Genomic DNA, 23,802 nt, shown 5'->3' on the forward strand with positions numbered 1-23,802 from the left:
TTAAACATGCCATCATAACCCCTTTACTTAAAAAGCCATCCCTGGACCAGAACTGTACTGCTAACTACAGACCTGTCTCTAACCTTTCCTTCATCTCTAAACTCCTGGAACGCTTGGTCCACTCCCGTCTAATCCGCTATCTCTCGGATAACTCTCTTCTTGACCCCTTACAATCTGGTTTTCGCTCTTTACACTCCACTGAAACTGCCCTCACTAAAGTCTCTAATGATCTAATAACAGCTAAATCAAAAGGTCATTGGTCTCTGCTGATTCTCCTGTATCTCTCTGCCGCATTTGACACTGTGGATCACCAGCTCCTCCTCACTATGCTCCGCTCTATAGGCCTCAAGGACACAGCCCTCTACTGGTTCTCCTCCTGCCTCTGACCGCTCCTTCACTGCATCTTTTGCCGACTCCTCTTCCTCTCCTCGTCCCATTACTATCGGGGTTCCGCAAGGCTCAGTCCTAGGCCCCCTCCTCTTCTCTCTTTACACAGCCCCTATTGGACAATCAGTAGATTTGGGTTCCAGTATCTTCTCTATGCTGATGACACCCAATTATACACTTCTTCCCCTGACATCACCCCTACCCGAATTCAAAATACCAAGGATTGTCTGTCAGCTGTCTCTAACATCATGTCCTCCCTCTACCTGAAAGTAAATCTCTCCAAAACGGAACTTCTTGTGTTTCTCCCTTCTACTAACCTCACTCTACCCGCTGTCTTGGGGTCATATTCGACACTGAACTTTCCTTTACTCCCTATATCCGATCACTCACTCGCTCTTGTCACCTGCATCTTAAAAACATCTCCAGAATCCGACCTTTTCTCACCGTCGAAACTGTCGCTCTTATTCATTCCCGTCTGGACTACTGCAGCTCTCTTCTGATCTGTCTCCCTCTTACCAAACTTTCTCCTCTCCAATCCATCTTGAATGCTGCAGCCTGTCATATTTCTGTCCAGCCGCTTCACCGATGCCTCCATCTTGTGCCAGTCATTACACTGGCTACCCATTCGCTACAGGGTCCAGTATAAACTCATCTCTCTCACCCACAGAGCTCTCCACAGTTCTGCAACGCCTTATATCTCCTGTCTCATCTCCGTCTATCGCCCTACACGTGCCCTCCGTTCTACAAATGACCTAAGACTAACATCCCCCGTAATCAGAACCTCGCACCTCCGTCTCCAAGACTTCTCTCGTGCTGCGCCAGCTCTCTGGAATGCACTTCCCCAGACGATCAGACTGATACTTAGCCCCGACCTATTCAAGCACGCTTTAAAAACCCATCTCTTCAAACAAGCCTACCACATCAACTACTCAGTAAACTAACTTTGCCCTAATCCTTCCTTCCAAATATTATTCTGAATCTGCACCCTACTATTCATCTGTCTCCACACCCTCCATGCACACGATAACTGCACTTGATACCTGACTATTGCACTTAAACACACGGGCTGATGACTGGATCATGCAGCTTCATGTGAAAATCCCTATTTATTATAATTGCCAGACCAGAAATAACAAGCACTTTTCACCTATTGTGTCCCCCCATTTCCTTGTAGATTGTAAGCTTGCGAGCAGGGACCTCACCCCTAATGTCACTGTTAAATTTGTCTTAACTTGGACTGAATTTATTGTCTGTACATGTCCCCGCTTAACTGTAAAGTGCTGCGGAATATGTTGGCGCTATATAAATAAAAATTATTATTATAATTAAAATACTTTAAGGGTGTGAACCCCACTAGTGACCCAGCCTTCACTAACAGGTCATTAGAACACCTGATTGTTTGCTTTGTATATACATTATGTACATATATATTTATGTAGAACTAGATAATACTCAAATAATTACAAGAAAACTATCAGAAATGACATTTTATATTAGGCTTTTGTGTGACTAAAAAAATCTAACATTTGTAATCTTGCGATTTTCACACTGGCCACTGAGGCTGTTTTGCACACGTACTTCCTGTCCTTTCAGAAGAGTTTACTGCTCCTCCTCCCTTCACAATGGCCTGTGCCCAAGTAACTTAACCCCTTAATGACCGCCAATACGTCTTTTAACTGACCTGAGATATAAGAGAATAGCCTCCCCATACAGGTGACAATCCAGCATCTGTCGGCTGTACACTATAGCTGACAACTTGCTGCACCAGCCACGATCAGTATTTGCACTCTAAATCTAAATCTGTTTAACCCCTTAGATGCTGCTGTCAATAGTGACTACATCATTATAAATGGTTAACAGAGCGTGGGGGCTTCTTCTTTGTCCCAATTGATACCCTTATATCATGATTTTGTTGTCCTGATGTTTGCCATGGCAATTCATGGCCAAATAGCGGCCTTAGAGTCTGACGGCTGTAGTAATCTGTTTAGAAGTTAGAGACATTTAGGTGGTAAAAATACACATTTTCATTTCTGTCATACCACTTGCATTAATTCCTGTAAAGCACCTGAAGGGTTAATAAACTACCTGACCGCAGTTTTTGATATGTCAGGGGGTGCTGTTTTTAAAATGGTATCACGTTTGGGGGTTTCCCAATATATGAGACCCCTAAAGTCACTTCAAACATGGATAAGTCCCTAAAAAAATAAATTTTGTTAATTTCTTTGAAAAAATGAAAAATTGCTGCTACATTTTTAAACCTCCTAAAATGCTCACAAAATAAAAGAACATTTTACAAATGGTCCTGATGTAAAGCAGACATGTGGGAAATGTTATTTATTAATGGTTTGCTGTGGTATGACCATCTGGATTAAAGGGATAATCATTCAAATTTAGAAAATTGCTAATTTTTTAACATTTTTCTCAAATTTTTGATATTTTTTATCAATAAACACAAAAAATGTTGAACAAAATTTACCATTATCATAAAGTATAATGTGTCACGAAAAAACAATCTCAAAATCATTGGGATTTGTTGAAGCGTTGCAGAGTTATTACCACATAAAGTGACACTGGTCAGATTTCAAAAATTTGGCTCGGTCACTAAGGGGTTAAGATCCTTCAATACAAAAAATAAGGTCAGGATCTAACCATTATTGGTAATCTACGTGAATTAAAAAAGAAGCACAAGTCTAAAAAAGCACCAGTAGCCAAAAGTGAAAATAGCAGGATTTCTATTTTTTATTGTTATAAAAAATTGCTATTGCTATATTGCTAATATTGTTATATTGCTATAACTATAATAAAACGCCCACCATACAAAATTATAAAACTTCACTTTTATTAGAAACCCTAAAAACATAAAATTGCATTAAATAATGCATAAAAAATATATTATGTATGTGCATTAAAATATGGCTAAAACACACTAATATTTAATATGGCTTAAAAATATACCTGATTAGTGGCGCTCTTATATATGTGTCTGACAGGATATTGTATTTAAAAAACCTCACTACCCTTATGATCATCTGGTGGACCTTGCATTATTTAATGCAATTTTATGTTTTTAGGGTTTCTAATAAAAGTGAAGTTTTATAATTTTATATGGTGGGCGTTTTATTATAGCACATATTGCAGGCACATAAACTAGCATACTTTAGAGGGCTGTATAAGTACCAGAGCGCAATGGGGGGTCAAAATAACCATTAGGAATAAATGAAGAAATATCTTAGAATGCGAGCTGTGGATCAGGCAATCATTCACGGTGTCCCTCTATTAGAGGGTTAAAGTATTAACATCACCCCTGAGTTTGCCATCACAAATAGGGATGTGCGTGTAATTGCATTAAGGGCGGAATGTACGTGGAGCCTTTATATAGGTAGCATTGAACAACGGGCGGTAACCCTGACGAAGGAGTACGTTTCAACTCCGAAACACGTTGGTTAGAACTGGCCCTGCCAAGGCTCCATAGGCCAGTGACGTCACGCGCTGTTTGTCAGCGTCGGCCATTTTTTTCTTTTCTCGTGCATCCAGGAACGCCTCCGGCCGGGACGTCTCTGGCACTGCACGTAGCGCCACTTGTCCCCGCCAAGCACCTGCTACCACGGAAGTCGGGACACGCCCGCTCATCCCGCAAGAGTGTGCTCGTAATCGCAGGGAGCACCGCTACTTGTGAGCATACCATTACGGCTCTCTGCAAAGAGACCAGCCGTCTGTCAACTGCTATGTACCTCCACACAGTGGGCAGGTAAGTGTATTCACTATTAGTAGGTACTATTTAATGTTGTGGAATTAGTTTAGGTCACAGCAGTTATTGCATTAGTAGGTGTATATCCTAGGGAGGCTGGAGTTCTTTTCATCTCCAGCACTATACATAGGGTAAGCAGTCATCGGGCTTACCTAGTCTATATTGTATAAGGAAGTTTTATTGCGGTCCTATTTATATATACTACGGATTTGTTTTAGGTTTGACTTCGGACACTTGTAGCGTGGTATCTCTCACTAACTATATGTGATTATTAGTTTACTTAAAGATTATGTTCCACATTATTAAGCAGGCCACAGGTTTCAACTAATATGGGAACTAAAGGATCTCTCTGCTGCTGAAAAGCATTAAATAGTGCAATGCCTTGGACAAGGTATGAAAACATTAGATATTCCACGAAAACTTAAGAGTGGTCATCATACTGTGAAGAGATTTGTGACTGAAACAGAACACAGAGATCATGCAGATAAAGGCATAATGAGGAAGGTTTCTGCCAGACAAATTCATGGGATTAAGCTGGTAGGACGCTTTAAGGTTCCTGAAGGTGTGAAAATGACCTCTCCAAAGTATAGAGTTTCTGACTGACAACTTTCTTCCATGGTCTAAAAAGCAGAAACGTGCCTTCAGAAGCAAAATCATCTTCATGCATGACAATGCACCACCTCATGCTGCAAAGAATACCTCTGAGTCATTGGCTGCTATGAGCATAAAAAGGATATAAACTCATGGTGTGGCCACCATCTTCACCTGACCTCAACTGTACAGAGAACCTTTGGAGTATCATCAAGCAAAAGATCTATGAGGGTGGGAGGCCATTCACATCAAAACAGCAGCTCTGGGAGGCGATTCTGACTTCATGCAAAGAAATACAAGCAGAAACTCTCCAAAAACTCACAAGTTCAATGGATGCAAGAATTGTGAAGGTGATATCAAAGAAGGGGTCCTACGTTAACATGTAACTTGGTTTGTTAGGAGGTTTTGGAGTTAAATAGCGTTTTTGTTCAGTGAATGTGACCTCCTAATGCTGTAAATTCCACAAATGAGCATTTTCAGTTCTTTAAAACATATCAAATGTATAGAAATTCTACTGTGCCTAATTTGGAACAGTGCATTTTGAGTTTTTATTTATTTTGGAGATTATACTGTTATCATTGGGAGGTTTCTTCAATAAAATTCGATGTATAATCTAACGGGTGATGACTTTTATTAGACTGACATTTGCACCGACCATTTAGGAAAATCCGAGAAAAATATGATTTGCATAATAATTTGGAACACAGTGTAGTGCTATTCTAATCGCCACAGCATTTGAAGCTGTAAGTGCAGAGCAATTAGCCGTGTCCAGGGAAGCGTTTACTAAGTAATCGCCAGCCAAGGAAATTTGAATAGCTAGCTCCGCTATGTCAGAGGGGATATCACTGTTCTGTAAGGCCTTATGCAGAGAGACTGCCCAAAAAGTCACGGCTTTGGCTACCCAAGTAGCGGCAAAAGAGGGAAAGAGTGCCGAGCCTGATGCCTGAAAAACTGAACGGGCGAGGCTGTCAACTAAGCGATCCGTGGGATCTTTGATGGAGGATCCGTCCGGCAAAGATAGAAGAGTTTTGGAGGACAAACGTGAAACAGGGCATCCACAGGAGGGGATTTTGTCCATTGTTTGCAGGGGTCAGGAGAAAAAGGATATTTGGACTCCAGAGATCTCTCGTTTTTCCAGACGCTCCCTATGTCGCTGAACTATGTCCTAGGACTCCGGGTGATTGGCAAACACCCTGTGAGGACGCTTGGTCATTTTGAAGGACACCGAATTATCCGTATGGGAGGTCATAAGCTCCTCATCAACCTGAAGTGACTTGTTGACGGCCTCAATGAGACTATCTATAGTACTCTGATAACCTGGCGACTCTAGATCAAGGGGCCCATCAAACTCAGGTTCAGAGTCCTGGTCACTACAGGTGCCTGGGGAGCGAGATCGGGAAGCAGAGCTAATGGACGCCGAGGCACCAGAAGGCCTGGGGGACGAGCTACGAACCCGCTTCCTAGATGCCCGCTTGTGTCTAAAATGAGAGCGGCCCCTGCAGGCCGAAGATTCCCCTGCTGTAGGGGAATTTTCTTGGGCAGGCGGATTAGTAGTCCTGCTCCTGGATGGATCCTGGAGGGACTCGATCACCTTAGTAAAGGAAGCCATAGATTGCGAGAATGACAAAGCCCACTCAGGGGGACTGGTCACCGTGGGATCGGTCATGGTGGGGGGCCCTTGAGGGCATTTAGGATCACAAGCATAACAGAGCGGAGCAGTATGCCCGCTTGGTAGCGCAGCCTGACAGGAGGAGCAAGAAGTGAAAAACATTGTTTTAGAGGACTTTTTGGAGGTTTTAGGTAGAGACATGTTGAACCTCGTTAACCTCCAAAAGGAGCTGCAGGGATAATGTGGCAGAAAAGATCAGCAGAGCACTTTATGTGTGGCTGAAAATTAACAGAGCACTTTGTGTGCAGCTGTCAGAGTAGGCTATATGAAGGGGGGACCTGCGATAGTGTGGCAGAGCACTTACCCAGGTCCTGTGCCCTTGTGCCCCAGCGGAGTCCATCGTGCTTTACCAGCGTTAGGAGGACAGAAGATGGCCGCCGAGAGTACAAGGGCGCTTCTCGCAGTGTCCGAGAAGCGCCAGACCGGTGGGCGTGGTCTGCGGGCGTGACGCCGTTGTGGGCGGCGTTTTTCTGGACTGCGGCCTAGTCTAAGGGCAAGCCAGGGACTAAATTAGAAGAGTCAGGCCGCCTGGCTGGTGATGCGCTCGGGAGCCCCCACCCCCCGCTGAAAACTCACCGCTGGAGCTGGATGGAGTCCTTCCGCTGGAAGTAGTAAGAGGGGGGACGGTGCAGGAGCCTTTGATCCATCATCCCCTTTGCTGGGGAGGTGGAAAGGGACCATCCAGATCCATGCAGCACCGCTGTTAAAACAGTGGTGGTGAAGAGGGGAGCAGCCGGACGCCATGGCAAGGGGGCCTCTGTGTATCCTAAAGGTTCGATCCCCTAGGATTTCACAGGGCTGTGTCCGGCTGTGGCATCCCACATCGCAGGAGAGGGTACGGGGAGGCGACACTCGCCGTGCTCGCCTGTTGATGTTTGGGGGAGATTGGCCCCTTGAAAGAGTCCGTCGCCCCAGTCTTCCTCTTGCGCAAAAAGTTGTTAAAAAATAAAGAAAATGTGGTCTGAATAACAGACCCCAATGTGCCTCCTACGGACACTAAGCTTAAACTGGTTCTATCAGGAGCCATTGGGCGGTGTATACTGCCGAGGAGTTAACCCTTTTTGTATTTAATTAGTGTCAGCCTCCTTGTGGCAGCAGCATACACCCACGGTCATGTGTCCCCCAATGTGGCGATGGAGAAATGAAGTTACAGGCTGATCCAACTTCAGAGGAAATGCCTCAAGACAATGAAATGATGCTCAGTAGTGTGTGGCCTCTATGTGCCTGTATGATCTTCCAACAATGCCAGGGCATGCTCCTAATGAAGCGGTGGAGGTTATCCTGAGGGATCTCCTCTCAGACCTGGAATGAAGCACCAGTCAACTCCTGGACTGTCTGTGGTGCAACGTGGCATTGATGGATGGAACGAGACATGATGTCCCAGATGTGCTCGATTGGATTCAGGGCTGGTTGACAGGCAGGCCAGTCCTTAGCATCAATGCCTTCATCATGCAGGAACTGCTGACACTTCAGCCACGAGGCCTAGCATTGTCATGCATCAGAAGGAACCCAGGGCCTACTGCACCAGCATATGGTCTAACAAGGGGTCTGAGGATCTCATCTCGGTACCTAATGGAAGTCAGGCTACCACTGGCGAGCACATGGAGGGCTGTGCAGCCCTCCAAAGAAATGCCACCCCAACACCTGACCCACTGCCAAACCAGTCATACTGAAGGATGTTGCAGGCAGCAGATCACTCTCCACGGCGTCTCCAGACTCTGTCACGCCTGTCACATGTGCTCAGTGTGAACCTGCTTTCATCTGTGAAGAGCACAGAGCGCTAGTGGTGAATTTGCCAATCCTGGTGTTCTGTGGCAAATGCCAAGCATCCTGCATGGTGTTGGGCTGTGAGCACAACCCCCATCTGTGGACGTCGGGCACTTAGATCATCCTCATGGAGTCGGTTTCTAACCGTTTGTGCAGACACATGCAGATTTGTGGCCTGCTGGAGGTCATTTTGCGGGGCTCTGGCAGTCGCCCTCCTGTTCCTCCTTGCACAAAGACTAACATAGCGGTCCTGCTGCTGGGTTATTGCCCTCCTACGGTCCCCTCCACGTCTCCTGGTAGCGCCTCCAGCCTCTTGACACTACGCCGACAGACACAGCAAACCTTCTTGCCACAGCTCGCACTAATGGGCCATCCTGGGTGAGCTGCATTACCTGAGCCACTTGTGTGGGTTGTAGAGTCCGTCTCATGCTACCACGAGTGTGAAAACACAACCAACATTCAAAAGTGACCAAAACAACAGCCAGAAAACATTGGTACTGAGATATGGTCCCCACCTGCAGAACAACTCCTTTATTGATTGTGTCTTGATAATTGCCAATAAAATCCATCTGTTGTCTATTCCATTTGCACAACAGCATATGAAACAGTTTGTCACACAGTGTTGCTTCCTAAGTGGACAGTTTGATTTCACAGAAGTTTGATTTACTTGGGAGTTATATTCTGTTGTTTAAGTACTCCCTTTATTTTTTTGAGCAGTGTACATTCCCAAGTCTGGGAAGGGCGATACATAGTCAGAAGCGGTAATTGTGGTGATATCCGTCACTCAAATATTTAAGAAAATAACCTACATTTAAATTCTTTGTGATCCTATCAGGGGTTTCCATGTAATTTAATGCACCTGGCCGATGCAATGAAATGTAGTTGTCCCGTTTATTCACAATTATGCTACTTACATTTTCGGCCCCAGATGAATTGATCTGATCCGTCGCTGGTCTCTTCTCAGCATTACAAACGGATGCCTCAAAGCTTTTACTTTCTTTAACATCAATATCTGCTTTCTGTTCATGTCGTCCTGCAAGATTTGGCTTTGGTGTCTGCACCTGTCCCAGACGCAGGGGTGCAGATTTAATAGCAGATTTAATGTCCTGAGTTTCAGATATTCTTGTACCTTCAGTCCTAAGTAAGTAAAAATAAAGGAAACAAATAATTTTTCAATACTATTTAAAAAAAAAAAAAAAAATTCGAAAATCACAAAAATTGCAAGAATCAGCAATAATACCAAAGCACTTTCAGGGGATCCTGGCTCACTCCGCTGTCTTGGGTCAAGGATGGAGAATAAGAGTTGATTTCAGACATCCAAGAAGCTTGAGAAGATCCAGACTCCGGAATCTTCATATCATTTTCTTCCTATAAAATGAAACACAGATTAAGATATAAACCTGTTTATAAGGAACGACCTTGTGTCCAGTGAAAGCAGCACACTTTGAAGCTTTGCTGGATTCTGTACATGACTTATGTCAAGGGAATTTCATGCATGAATAGCGACTTCAGCACATGGATGCTATCTGTGCAGGTAACTGCAGTCAGGTCCTGCAGCTTAATATTATTCATCTGATATGTAAACGGTCCAGGTAAAATTCATTACTGATAAAAAGAAGACATCTGAAAGTAGCCACATACAACTGCCGCCACTTACTTTTCCAGAATGGCTATCACCAGAAAAGTCTACACCAGTGCCTCCATTAGCATGTCCAGTACTCGGTGCAGAGGATACCTCCTTGTCCTCTGATGCTCCTTTCCTAGAAGTTGCCTTTATCAGATTGGGTTTTAGTCTCTGGAATCGTCCTCGTGCTAAAAGTGCAGGTTTTATGGACGATTTCCCACATTCATCTTGAAAGCCAGATGACGATTCCGTCCTAAGAACAGAAATACTTTCACTTAAATCTAACAACAATGAAAAAAAACGGATTTTGGGCAGTCACCGTAAAATCATTTCCTCGGAGCCTTCATTGGGGGACACAGCACCTGCCCAAGTTGAGCCTATGTTGGGCTTGTTCAAGTTGTTTCTTGTTGCTTCTCCTATTGCTTTCTCACCAAGCTTTGTGCCAATTGGGGGGGGAGAAGAGAAAAGGTGAGGAAGCCCAAATGAGTTTCCCAGGATCACAATAACAATGGCCTGTACTTGAGATTGGCTATTAAAAACTAGTAGGGTCCGACTCTAAACGATCCCCGTAATCAGCCTTGGCCACTTTATGGAGGAGCAATGCAGTGTTATACATTCATATGAAATGAAAAATGAAGCGCTTAGCTCAGCACCATGGCCCTCAAACAGCTGATTGGGAATTGAAGAGTTATATCCAATTGATCTGATATGGATGATCTATGCAAAAAAAAACCCATTAGGCTGTGTGCACGCGTTGCATTTTTTTTGCGGTTTTTCCCGATAAAAACGCTATAAAACCGCAAAAAAACGCATACAATAAGCATCCCATCATTTAGAATGAATTCTGCATGTTTTGTGCACATGATGCGTTTTTTTCCGCGAAAAAAACGCATCGCTGTAAAAACCGCAGCATGTTCATTAATTTTCCTTTTTTTTTGCGGATTTCCCACTCCAAAATGCATTGGGAAGTGTCTGGAAAAAACCACGGCAAAAACGCGTCAAAACCGCGGCAATAACGCGTCAAAACCGCGGCAAAATCGCATGCGGTTTTCTTGCGGATTTCTTGCAGAAAATGTCCGGAATTCTCAGGAATTTTCTGCGAGAAATCCTGAACGTGTGCACATAGCCTTATACTTTAGACAGCTGTCTGATCTCACCTGACTCTCCCATACATAAGAGTGCTTGCTCTGCCGACTCTTGTCTAAATAAAAGGATCCTCAGTCTGAAATCGAACATTAAGTATTCAGAATCTCCTTCGACAGATGATCAGGGACCCTCATACAGAATAGATTGTCGTCCAAACCCACTGGTATCGATAAGATTTGGCTACTACTCGTTTAGCCCGTATGGTGGCCTTAATGGTATGTCCTGGAAACCTCTGTATTAGCGATCAAGCTCCCAAGATAATGCTAATTAAGGATGTAAATTAATTCACCATAAGTCAGGGTCCCAACGAACTAAAAAGAATGAAAGTGACTAGATAGATATGTGCAGTATACCAGACTACATATTTTTCCATTTATACCCAGTTTAGGGGCCATTCATTTGTGGGGTAATTTAGTCATTACACATAAATATACAGTGTTTAGTCAAATACACGTGATTCATTGGTACCTTTCCTTAATTTCACTTTCTTGATAGCCGTCCGACTTGATACCAACAGGTGAAACCTGAGAAAAGTATAGGTCGTAAGACACATACATCCATTGTAGAGCAAATATATAAAGATCTATACTAAACGTGACATTAATATCTCATGTATATACAGTACATGTAGAAATAGTGAACCTAAAACAAATACACTACCATTCAAAAGTTTATGGTCACAGAGATTTCCTTACTTTTGAAACAAAAGCAGTTTTTCCAATGAAGCCAACATTAAATGATTCAGAAATACACTCTATACATTGTTAATGTGGTAAATGACTATTCTAGCTGCAAACGTCTGGTTTATAATGCAATATCTTCATAGGTGTATAAAGGCCTATTTCCAACAACCATCACTCCAGTGTTCTTATGGTACTTTGTGTCTGCTAACTGTGCAAGAAGGCTAATGGATGGTTAGAATACCCTTGAAAACCATTTTGCAAGTATGTTAGCACAGCTGAAAACAGTTTGGCTGATTAGAGAACCTATAAACCTAACCTTCCCTTGAGCTAGATGAGAATCTGGAGCATTACATTTGTTGGTTTCATTAAACTCTCGAAATGGCCAGAAAAAAAGAACATTCATGTGAAACTCGACAGTCTATTCTTGTTCTTAGAAACTAAGGCTATTCCATGCGAGAACTTGCCAAGAAACTGAAGATTTCGTACAACGGTGTGTACTACTCACTTCAGAGGAGAGCATGAAGGGCTCTAACCAGAGTAGAAAGAAGTTTAAGGCCCCGCTGCACAACTGAGCAACAAGAAAAGTGCATTAGAGTCTGTAGTTTGAGAAATCGACGCCTCACAGGTCCTCAACAGGCAGCTTCATTAAATAGTACACACAAAACGCCAGTGTCAACATCTACAGTGAAGAGGCGACTCCGGGATGCTGGCCTTCAGGGCAGAGTGGCAAAGAAAAAGCCATATCTGAGACTGGCTAATTAAAGGGAACCTGTCACCCCGAAAATCGCGGGTGAGGTAAGCCCACCGGCATCAGGGGCTTATCTACAGCATTCTGTAATGCTGTAGATAAGCCCCCGATGTATCCTAAAAGAGGATAAAAAGACGTTATATTATACTCACCCAGGGGCGGTCCCGCTGCTGGTCAGGTCGGATGGGCGTCTCCGGTCCGCTGCGGCGCCTCCCATCTTCATTACAAGACGTCCTCTTCTGATCTTCAGCCACGGCTCTGGCGCAGGCGTACTTTGCTCTGCCCTGTTGAGGGCAGAGGATAGTACTGCAGTGCGCAGGCGCCGGAAAGGTCAGAGGCCCGGCGCCTGCGCACTGCAGTACTTTGTCTGCCCTCAACAGGGCAGAGCAAAGTACGCCTGCGCCGGAGCTGAAGATCAGAAGAGGACGTCTTGTAATGAAGATGGGAGGCGCCGCAGCGGACCGGAGACGCCCGTTTGACCTGACCAGCAGCGGGACCGCCCCTGGGTGAGTATAATATAACGTCTTTTTCTCCTCTTTTAGGTAACATCAGGGGCTTATCTACAGCATTACAGAATGCTGTAGATAAGCCCCTGATGCCGGTGGGCTTACCTCACCCGCGAATTTCGGGGTGACAGGTTCCCTTTAAAAGGAAAAGAGATTTTTGTGTACTCACCGTAAAATCTCTTTCTCTTAGCCTCTAATTTGGGGACACAGGACCATGGGTGTTATGCTGCTGTCCACTAGGAGGCGACACTATGCATAATCTGAAAAAGATTAACCGTGGCTCCTCCTCTGCAGAATACACCCCTGGACGGCGCCAGCCTTCTCCAGTTTTGTGCAAAAGCAGTAGGAGGAACGTGACATGAATAACATAACCATGCCTATAAGAAGGCAACTATGTACGAGCTCAAGCAAACAATATTAGAACTTGACAGTATCAACAGCCCGAAAGGGCAACAGGGTGGGAGCTGGGTCCCCCAATTAGAGGCTAAGAGAAAGATTTCACGGTGAGTACACAAAAATCTCCTTTACTCTGTCGCCTCATTGGGAGACACAGGACCATGGGACGTCCCAAAGCAGTCCCTGAGTGGGAAGCAATGGACGAATATTGTGCAGACAGGCCACTACACTTGGGGCACCTTCGCCTGCAGAACACATCTACCCAGGCTCGCGTCCGCTGAGGACTGGGTATGAACACTGTAGTGTTTAGTAAACGTGTGTAGGCTAGTCCAAGTGGCCTCCTTACACATTTGTTGTTCTGAAGCCTGGTGCCGAATGGCCCATGAGGCCCCTACCTCCCGTGTAGAGTGTGCAGTAATACCGGCTGGAAGAGGAGAATTCTTAAGGCGGTAGGCGTCTTGTAGGGGGATTTGATCCACCTGGCAAGGGTAGCTTTGGAAACAGGCACACCCTTGTGGCCGCCTTCCGGAAGAAGGAAAAGAGAATCAGACCTCCGGAAGGATGCAGTCCTAGACACATATATACGCAATGCCCTGACAAGGTCAAGCGTATGCAGAGCCTTCTCCACTCTGTGAACCAGGACCGGACAAAAGGATGGCAGTGAAATTTCCTCATTGAGGTGGAAGTGGGACACAACCTTCGGAAGGAAGGATGGGGCCGTACGGAGAACTACCTTGTCCTGGTGAAAAACCAGGAAGGGCAGTCTGCAGGAGAGTGCTGTCAGTTCAGACACCCTGCGTAGCAAGGTGATTGCCACCAGGAAAACCACCTTCTGGGATAGAAGGCGGAGCGAGACCTCCTTAAAGGGTTCGAAGGGTGGTTCCTGCAATGCTGTCAGGACTAGGTTGAGGTCCCACATTTCTAGTGGTTGTCTGTAGGGGGGAACCAATCGGGAAACCCCCTGAAGAAAAGTCCTTACTTGCGGCTTGGTAGCAATGTGCCTTTGAAAAAGCACTGAGGGCTGACACCTGGCTCTTAAGCGAGCCCAGGGACAGCCTGGCCTCCAGACCTGATTGGAAAAAACCAAGTACTTTGGGTAAGGAATAAGGGAGTGGAGTCTGGCCACGAGATTCGCACCAGGTAAAGAAAGCTTTCCAGGTACGGTAATAGATCTTGGCAGAGGCTGGCTTCCGTGCCCTGATCATGGTTCCAATGACGTCCTGCGAGAGCCCTGCCTGGGTTAGAACCCAGGTTTCAAGGGCCACGCCATCAAATTGAGAGCCCCTGAGTTCTGGTGGTAGAACGGGCCTTGTGATAGAAGATCAGGGCGGTCGGGGAGACGCCAGGTGGCTTCTACTGTAAGTTGTACGATGTCGGCATACCATGTACATCTGGGCCAGTCCGGTGCGATTAGGATGGTTGGAACTCCCTCTTGCTTGATCTTCCTCACCACCCTGGATATCAGGGGGAGAGATGGAAAAATGTACAGAAGCTGGAACTGGGTCCAGTCCTGAACCAGAGCGTCTGCTCCGAGCGACCGCGGATCGTGTGTTCTGGCCATGAAGTTGGAGACCTTGGCATTGAAGTGGGATGCCATTAGGTCCACATCCGGCGTCCCCCAGCGATGGCAAATCTGGCAAAAAATTTCGGGATGGAAAGACCATTCTCCTGAGTCGATTCCTTGTCGGCTGAGGAAGTCTGCTTCCCAGCTGTCCACACCTGGAATGTGGACCGCCGAGAGAACCGACTCTGTGTCCTCTGCCCAGTGGAGGATATGTGACACTTCTCAAATCACCTGGGTACTGCGGGTCCCCCCTTGGTGATTCACATATGCCAAAGCCGTGGCATTTTCCGACTGTATTCTGATGTGAGAGGCTGCCACTAAGAGATGAAAGGCCCTCAATGCCAGGAGAATGGCACGAATTTCCAGGATGTTGATGGGCATGGTCGCTTCCACTGGGGACCACTTGCCCTGTGGTGTAGGTGCACTGCACCCCAACCAGTCAGGCTCGCATCAGTGGTCAGAACCTTCCATTGACCTGTGAGAAAGGATTTCCCTTTTGCTAGCGAGATTGGCTTGAGCCACCAGTGCAGGGACCTCTTGGTTGACGACGTTAGCCGGAACTCCCTGTCGAAAGAGAAAACAGGATTTTTGGTTGCTTACCGTAAAATCGGTTTCTTGAAGCCTCCATTGGGGGACACAGGAACCATGGGTGTATGCTGCTGCCACTAGGAGGCTGACACTATGCAAATAACAAAATTAGCTCCTCCTCTGCAGTGTACACCCCACCGACTGGCATTAAACTCTTCAGTTAGTGAGAAAGCAGTAGGAGAAAGAACAAGGTTGAAAAACCATAACCACAAACTTGAGAACTGTAAACGTGAGAACAGTCAGAGAACATATAACAAAAACATTGGGAGGGTGCTGTGTCCCCCAATGGAGGCTTCAAGAAACAGATTTTACGGTAAGCAACTAAAAATCCTGTTTTCTTTATCGCCTCTCATTGGGGGACACAGGAACCATGGGACGTCCCAAAGCAGTCCCAAGGGCGGGAAAAACAGACTTCCATCAGGTCAGAGGACTCACCACTGCCGCCTGCAGGATCCTTCTGCCTAGGCTGGCGTCCGCCGATGCGTAGGTATGGACCTTGTAAAATTTGGCGAACGTGTGGATGGAAGACCAAGTTGCCGCTTTGCACAGCTGTAGGGCGGAAGCCCTGTGGTGCACCGCCCAGGAGGCGCCGACTGCCCGGGTAGAGTGAGCCTTAATCCCAGGAGGGGGCACTCTGTTCCCGGTAAGCCTCCAAGATTGCCATTCTGATCCATCGAGCAATAGTCGCTTTAGAAGCCGGCTGGCCTCTGCGCGTGCCATCAGGAATGACGAAAAAGGAATCCGTCTTCCGGAAAGTGGACGTTCTGTCCAGATAGATCCTCACAGCCCTGACAAGATCCAGCTTGCTCAATGATCGCTCCAGAGGATGAGTCAGAGCTGGACAAAAGGAAGGTAGAACGATGTCCTCGTTGAGGTGGAAGGTGGAAACCACCTTAGGAAGAAAAGAAGGAGGGGGCCGGAAGACCACCTTGTCCTGGTGAATGACCAAAAACGGAGGACGGCAAGACAGGGCCGCCAGCTCGGAAACGCGGCGAATGGACGTGATGGCCACAAGAAAGGCTACCTTCCATGATAAAACTGATAGAGGAATCTCCCTAAGAGGTTCAAAGGGAGAAACCTTCAGAACGTCCAGTACCAGGTTTAGGTCCCATGCCTCCACAGGGGCCCTGTACGGCGGGACGGCGTGGGCTACCCCCTGAAAGAAGGTCTTAACCTGTGGCCGAGAGGCCAAGGTCTTCTGAAAGAGGATGGAAAGCGCAGAGACCTGACCCTTCAGAGAACTAAGAGCCAGGCCCGAATCCAGTCCTGCCTGAAGAAAGGCCAAAAGCGAAGGCAGGGAAAAAACCATAGGCGGAAGGCGGTTGGACTCGCACCACCGGAAGTAGGCCTTCCAGGTGCGGTAGTAGATCCTGGAAGACGAAGGCTTCCGAGCCTGAATCATGGTGTGAATCACCCGGTCCGAAAGGCCAGACGCTCTCAGAACCGCGGTCTCAACAGCCACGCCGTTAAACTGAGCGACCGAGAATTCGGGTGGCAGATCGGACCCTGGGACAGCAGATCGGGCCTGTCTGGAAGGCGCCAGGGAGCGTCCGCGAGAAGGTTGACGAGCTCCGCGAACCAAGCTCTCCTGGGCCAATCCGGGGCGATCAGGATGACCGGCACCCCTTCCGCTTTGATCTTCTTCAACAGTTTGGGAAGTAATGGAAGGGGTGGGAACAGGTAGGGCAGCTCGAACTGTGACCAAGGAATGGCCAGAGCATCGACGCCCACTGCGAGAGGATCGCGGGACCTGGAGACGAACTGCGGAACCTTCCTGTTGACTCGGGACGCCGTGAGATCCACATCCGGAGTTCCCCATCGAAGACAAATCTGATGGAAGACCTCCGGATGTAAGGACCATTCCCCTGCCGCGAGGCCCTCGCGGCTGATGAAGTCGGCGGCCCAGTTTTCCACGCCGGGGATATGCACCGCGGATATCACCGGAACCGTTGCCTCTGCCCAAAGGAGGATCTTGGATACCTCGGCAAGGGCCAAGGAGCTCCGAGTCCCCCCCTGATGGTTGACATATGCCACAGCCGTGGCGTTGTCCGTCTGGATCCGGACTGGAAGGCCCTTGAGAATCCTTTCCCAGTGGCGGAGGGACAGGAAGATGGCCCGAATTTCGAGGACGTTGATCGGCAGAGATGACTCCTGCAGCGACCAGCGGCCCTGGACCGTCAGGTGGCGAAAAACCGCACCCCAGCCGAGCAGGCTGGCGTTCGTTGTCACCACCTGCCAGTGAACTGGAAGGAAGGACCTGCCCTGGGAGATGAGAGGTGACGTCAGCCACCAGTTGAGAGACCGCCTGACCCGAAAGGAGAGTTTGATCGGTCGATCCAGGGAGAAGACCGACCTGTCCCACTGAGACAGAATGGCTTGCTGAAGGGGTCGCGAATGGAATTGGGCGAAGGGAATCGCTTCCAATGTAGCTACCATCCTCCCCAGAACCTTCATGGCCGAACGGAGGGAGGGAGGTCGAGGACCCTGGAGCAAGCGTATGTCCCGACAGAGAGTGGATCTCTTGTCTGTGGGAAGGAAGACTCTGCTCTGACGAGTATTGAAAAGCATGCCCAGAAAGATGATGCGCTGAGAAGGAATAAGGCAGGACTTCTTCCGGTTTACCAGCCACCCGAAACGGGCTAAGGTGTCGAGAACAATGGACAGGCTTTCGTGGGCCTGAGCGAAGGACGGAGCCTTGATGAGGATGTCGTCGAGATATGGAAATAGGACCAGGCCTCTGACTCTCAAGATGGCCATCAGCGCCGCCATGATTTTCGTGAACACTCTTGGCGCGGTTGCGAGACCGAACGGCAGGGCGACGAACTGAAAATGATCTCGTTGCACTGCAAAGCGCAGGAAACGGTGATGTCCGGGAAATATCGGGACATGGAGGTAGGCGTCCTGGATATCTATTGAGCATAGAAACTCCTGAGCCTCCATGGAAGCAATTACTGAACAAAGGGATTCCATCCTGAAGTGTCTCAGGCGAACTCTCCTGTTCAGCAATTTGAGGTCCAGAATGGGGCGAACTTTGCCGTCTTTTTTCGGTACCACAAAAAGATTCGAGTAGAAACCCGTGAAGCGTTCCTTTTCTGGGACAGGAACGATTACCCCGGATTTGAGCAGAGAAGCGATGGCTGAGAAGAAGCCCGGAACTAGAGCGGGGTCTCTTGGAGGACGGGATTGGAAGAAACGATCCCGAGGTCGGGAAGCGAACTCTATTTTGTATCCCGAGGATACAACTTCCCTGACCCATGCGTCCTCTACTGCGGAAATCCAGACGTCCCTGAAAAGGAGAAGACGGCCGCCCAATCTGGGAGTTGGGCTGGAGTCTTGCCGAGAGTCATGCCGAGGTGGATCTTCCAGTCCTGGGCCTGGAGGATCTACCCTGGGAGAAACGAGGACGCCAGGACGGAGTGGGCCTAAAGGACACCGCCTTCTTCTCTTGACGTGCCTGTGGCCTCTGTTGCTGCTGGGAAAAGGAGTTTGACGCAGCGAAGCGACGAAAAGGCCGAAAAGGACGAAACTGTCGTCTAGGAGGAGGGCGACGAGGCTTAGCCCTGGGGGAGAAGAGAACTTGTACCCCCGGTGGCGTCCTTAATTATTTGGTCCAGCTGGGAACCAAAGAGGCGAGAGCCCTGGAAGGGCAGACTAGTGAGGGACTTTTTGGAGGACAAGTCCGCCTGCCAGGCCTTGAGCCAAACGGTCCGGCGGATGGCAACGGCATTGCTGGAAGCTTGAGCCGCACAAGACGCGGCATCCAGGGAGGCGGAAACCAGATATTCACCAGCATGGGAAATCTGGTTGGCAAGTTCCGCTAATTGCGCGGGAGGCGCCCCATCCAGGATACCCCGCCGAAGATCCTTGGCCCATTTTGAGATGGATTTTGAAGCCCAAGTGGACGCAAAGGCTGGACATAGAGCCGCTGAAGCCGCTTCAAAAGCAGATTTCGCGAAGGATTCTATAACTCTATCGTTAGAATCCTTCAGAGATGCTCCGCCGGACAGAGGAAGCACCGTGTTGGTGGACAGCCTGGAAACAGGGGGGTCCACCGAGGGAGATGCCGTCCAATTGGCGGCAAGTTCTGGAGGAAAAGGATATAACACACCCAGGCGTTTTCCCCTCTGAAAACGCCTAGTGGGGTTCTCTCTCTCTCTGGACACGATTTCCTCGAATTCAGGATGAGGAGCAAAAAATTTTGAAGGTGGTTTGGCCCGTCTGAACGAAACCGCCTGATCTGCGGGTTCCGTAGAGGGATCCTTGATGCCACATGTTTGGTTTATTGCCCCAATGAGGTTCTGGACTGTCTCACTCATGGTGGCGATTTGGTTAGGATCCAGCTCCGAAGTATCCTCCGAAGGCGCATCAGATAATGCCTCGCCTGACTCAGGGGAGGAGGATCGGTGGGACACCAACTGCGGGGGAGGGCCGAGCGGCGAGATGGAGCGCGAAGAGGACTCAGACCGACGTTCCTGTCTGGACCTTTTGTGGCTAGTCAAGGAGGGCTCGGGCGGCGGTTCCTGCGACCCGCTGGCCACTGCAGGGGTCTGCAGGGGTAACCGATCCAGCGCGGACACTAGGGTTTGAGATACCCGTGTTAAATCGGCCACCGGTTGTGACAGAGAGGCGGCCCAGCCTGGGATGGGGGGATCACTCTCGGGCGGAACAGCCGGGGGATCCTGGGCGGTGGGAACAATCGGGTTGCTGCAGGACTGACACAGCGGGGAGGACTGACCTGAGGGAAGTTTGCTGTTACAGGAAGAACATGCAAAGTACGTGACTAAGGCAGAAGATGAAGAGGTAGGGGGACGAGAGCGGCCCCCTTTAGAGGTAGACATTTTTAGGGACCCTGAAGATGCCAGTGGGTTAGGGGACAGTGGGCAGAGGGGGGTGTCAGTCTGCAGTGCAGCTACTCACGGACCCGGTCCTGGAAGATGTCCCACTTGTCCTCGGTGGAGAACTTCCCTGAGGTGCTGATTCTGCGATGCTGAGCCACAGAAGATGCGAGTGAAGGAGCGTGGCGCGCTGCGTGAGGCACTGCGAGGGCGGCTGCTGCTGTGAGAAGCGGTGCACACCGGCCGAGGGACCCACGAGGAAGGGGGTGGAGCCAGACGCAGAGGCGCCGGTGCGCAGGGCGCAGTATGTCGGGCGGGAAAAAAGCCCGCCCGCAGAACCGGAAGTGAGGAGCCGAGAAACCGGAAGTAGGCCGGGACCTAAATTAGAGACCGGCGCCGCCGGAGAAGAGAACTGCGGCGCCGGAGCAGTGCGCCGCAGGGACTAAGAAGAGCGGCAGCCTGCCAAGGCTGTCCGGGAAAAACGGAACTGGCGGGGTCGCGGCGCCAGAAGTAGGCCCCGGCAGAAGCCGGGACCTAAATTAGAGGCCGGCGCCGCCGGAAATTCGCGGAGAAACGCGGCGCTGGAGCGCCGCCGGAAAATCGCGGCGCCGGAGCGCCGGAGAATCGCGGCGCCGGAGCGCCGCCGGAGAATCGCGGAGCCGGAGCGCCGCCGGAGAATCGCGGCGTCGGAGCGCCGCAGAAAGTAAGAGGCACGGCATCCTGCCAAGGACGCCGTGCAGACACAGGACGCATTGTGGCCCCCGAGCAGAGAGACCGCAGGGGGAAGCGGCGCGGCAGCCTGCTAGGCTGTGACTCTGTAAGGGGCTATGCGGCTGCAGGGAGAGAACTGCGGCCGCTAAGGAAGAAGAGCTTATGGCTGTCCCTGGGATCCCTCTAAAATAAACGCCATGAGGGAGGACAGGGGAACATCTGGAGAAAAGATCCCGGGGGAATGGAGGGGAAATACTCACCTAAACATCCCACGCCGTTACTAACCTGAGGGGAATGAGACGTCCACGGAGCTGTGATGGACGTCCTAGTCTCCTCCAACCGACAGTCTCTGGTAGGCGAGTGGGTGAGGGACGGAGCCAGGACCGGACTTCTGAGCACGCTTCTGTGCTAGGATCTTGGTCCTGGAGAGGGATCTATGAGGATACGGGGTGGCAGTACACGCCGTACTCAGTCCGCATTGTGGGAATACATGTGTGACTGCTCACCCTGTATCCCTCCGGAAAAAACCTAAAAAGAAACGACGCACATTGAGGTAGATAAGGGTCTAATGAAAGACCCGTGTCCACCTCCTACTGACACTAAGCTAAAACTGAAGAGTTTAATGCCAGTCGGTGGGGTGTACACTGTAGAGGAGGAGCTAATTTTGTTATTTGCATAGTGTCCGCCTCCTAGTGGCAGCAGCATACACCCATGGTTCCTGTGTCCCCCAATGAGAGGCGATAAAGAAAGGGTGTTTGTCCCAGGACTTGAGAATGTCTAGTTGGAGAGGCCTGAGGCGAAACTGGGCAAATGGGACGACTTCTACTGCTGCCCCCATCCTGCCGAGGACTCTCATGGCAAACCGGAGAGATCGAGGGGGTTTGCAGAGGAGGGTGCGAACTCCTAAGCAGAGAGCCAGAGCCTTGTCCTTGGGAAGGAGCACTAGACCCCTGGAGGTGTTGAATAGCATTCCCAGGAAGGTCAGAGACTAACTCGGGGTTGGTGATGACTTTTGTAAGTTGACTAACCAGCCCATGCGACTCAGAGTGTCGATTGTAATTGAGACGCTGAGCTCGCAGTCCTTGAAGGTGGGAGCCTTGATGAGTAGATCGTCCAAGTATGGAACGACCACTATGCCTCTGGAGTGCAGGACGTCCATGGTGGCTGCCATGACTTTGGTAAACACTCTGGGAGCCGTGGCAAGTCCGAACGGGAGAGCCACGAACTGGTAGTGGTCCTGGTCGATTGCGAACCTGAGAAACCTCTGATGGGCAGGTGCAATCGGTATTTGCAGGTATGCGTCTTGTATGTCTATGGAGGCGAGATATTCTCCCTTCTCCATGGACGCAATGATGGACCGAAGAGACTCCATGCGGAAGTGACGGACCCGTACATATTTGTTGAGTTGTTTTAGGTCCAATATGGGCCGCACACTGCCTTTCTTGGGGACTACTAATAAATTGGAGTAGAACCCTCGGAAGCGCTCGGCCGTGGGGACCGGTACTATGACTCCCGCTTGAAAAAGCGAGGAGACCGCTTGTCGGAAGGCACGAGCCTTGGCTGGTGGTTTTGGGGGGACAGAAAGGAAGAATCGGTCCGGTGGGTTGGAGGTGAACTCTGTCTTGTATCCGGAAGACACTAGTTCCCTGACCCACCTGTCTTCTGTAATAGGCAGCCAGACTTGATGAAAGAGGAAAAGTCAGCCGCCTACGGGTGTGGTGTCTTCCGGAGTCCATGAGTCATGATGAGGAGAAAGTCTGAGATTTTCCTCCTCTGCACCTAGACTGGGCTGGTTTTGACTGCCAGGTCTTGCCCGACCTTTGCGTCGACCGTGAGTTGTCCCTGCATGGGGGAACGGTTACGATTTTGTGCTGGACGCGAGACGGACCAGCCCGAAGAATTCCAAAAGGATCAGAATCGAGTTTGGTTACGCTTCTTGTAAGTGCGTTTAGGTTTCAGTTGGGGAATAGAGGTACTCTTACCCCCGGTGGCGTTGGATATCATCGTGTCCAACTGTTCACCAAAAAGTCGTCCACTGAGGTAGGGGAGGTGCGTGAGGGACTTCTTTGAGGCTGCGTCCGCTTTCCATTCCCGCAGCCAGAGGATACGCCTTATTGTGATGGCGTTTGATGCTATCCCCGCTACACCCCTTGATGAATCCAGAGCTGCATGAAGCATGTAATCTGCTACGACTGCTATTTGAACCGCTTGGTCGACAGCTGAGGATCGGATGCTTGGAGGCCAGCTTGTAAATTTTTGGCCCAGTCCAGAATGGCCTTGGTAGCCCAAACTGAAGCGAACGCAGGAGCCAGGGATGCCCTTGCAGCCTCAAAAATTGAACGAGCCATGCGTTCTATCTGCCGGTCTGCTGCATCCCTGAGGGTTGAGCTATCTGGCAGTGAAAGGAGGGTCTGTGCTGCTAGTCTAGAGACTGGGGGGTCCACTTCGGGTGGTCTGTCCATTCCTTGGTATCCTTCTGTGGGAAGGGGCACCTAGCCTCAAGATATTTGCGATTAGCGAATTTTTTCTCAGGCTGTGAGAGCTGCTTTTTAAGGATCGCCTTAAACTCTGGGTGGTTAGAGAAAACCTTAGGCGGCTTCAGAGGTCCTTCGAAGGAAATCTTGTGTTCTGGAGCCTCTGGTGGCGGATCAGAAATGTCCAGCACACGATGGATGGAAGAGATTAAGTCCTCAACTAGCGCTGTATTGCTAGGAGGGATTGGGATTAGGGACCCCTCCGTTTCCTTGTCTGAGTCGGAGTCACAGATGCCTTTTGAATCCAGTGTATCACTGAGGCATCCCCTGCTGGGTGAGCTGGGGCGGAGGCCTTCTCTGGTCGG

The 23,802-nt window shown here is 49.3% G+C and overlaps 1 protein-coding gene across 3 annotated transcripts in view; it reads right to left on the reverse strand.

Moving 5' to 3' along the window:
- BDP1 (BDP1 general transcription factor IIIB subunit) overlaps positions 1-23,802 on the reverse strand; it is a 197,800-nt gene that overhangs the window by 88,949 nt on the left and 85,049 nt on the right. For all 3 annotated transcript variants that reach the window (XM_069750670.1, XM_069750679.1, XM_069750688.1), the window contains exons 22-25: positions 11,401-11,456; positions 9,820-10,039; positions 9,403-9,530; positions 9,077-9,299 (exon numbers count right to left, since the gene is read on the reverse strand). In XM_069750670.1, the coding sequence (XP_069606771.1) occupies positions 9,077-9,299; positions 9,403-9,530; positions 9,820-10,039; positions 11,401-11,456 (627 nt within the window). The remainder of the gene's footprint in view (positions 1-9,076; positions 9,300-9,402; positions 9,531-9,819; positions 10,040-11,400; positions 11,457-23,802) is intronic.

This window comes from Ranitomeya imitator, chromosome 1 (genome assembly GCF_032444005.1).
Source record: "Ranitomeya imitator isolate aRanImi1 chromosome 1, aRanImi1.pri, whole genome shotgun sequence".
Taxonomy (NCBI): Eukaryota; Metazoa; Chordata; class Amphibia; order Anura; family Dendrobatidae; genus Ranitomeya; species Ranitomeya imitator.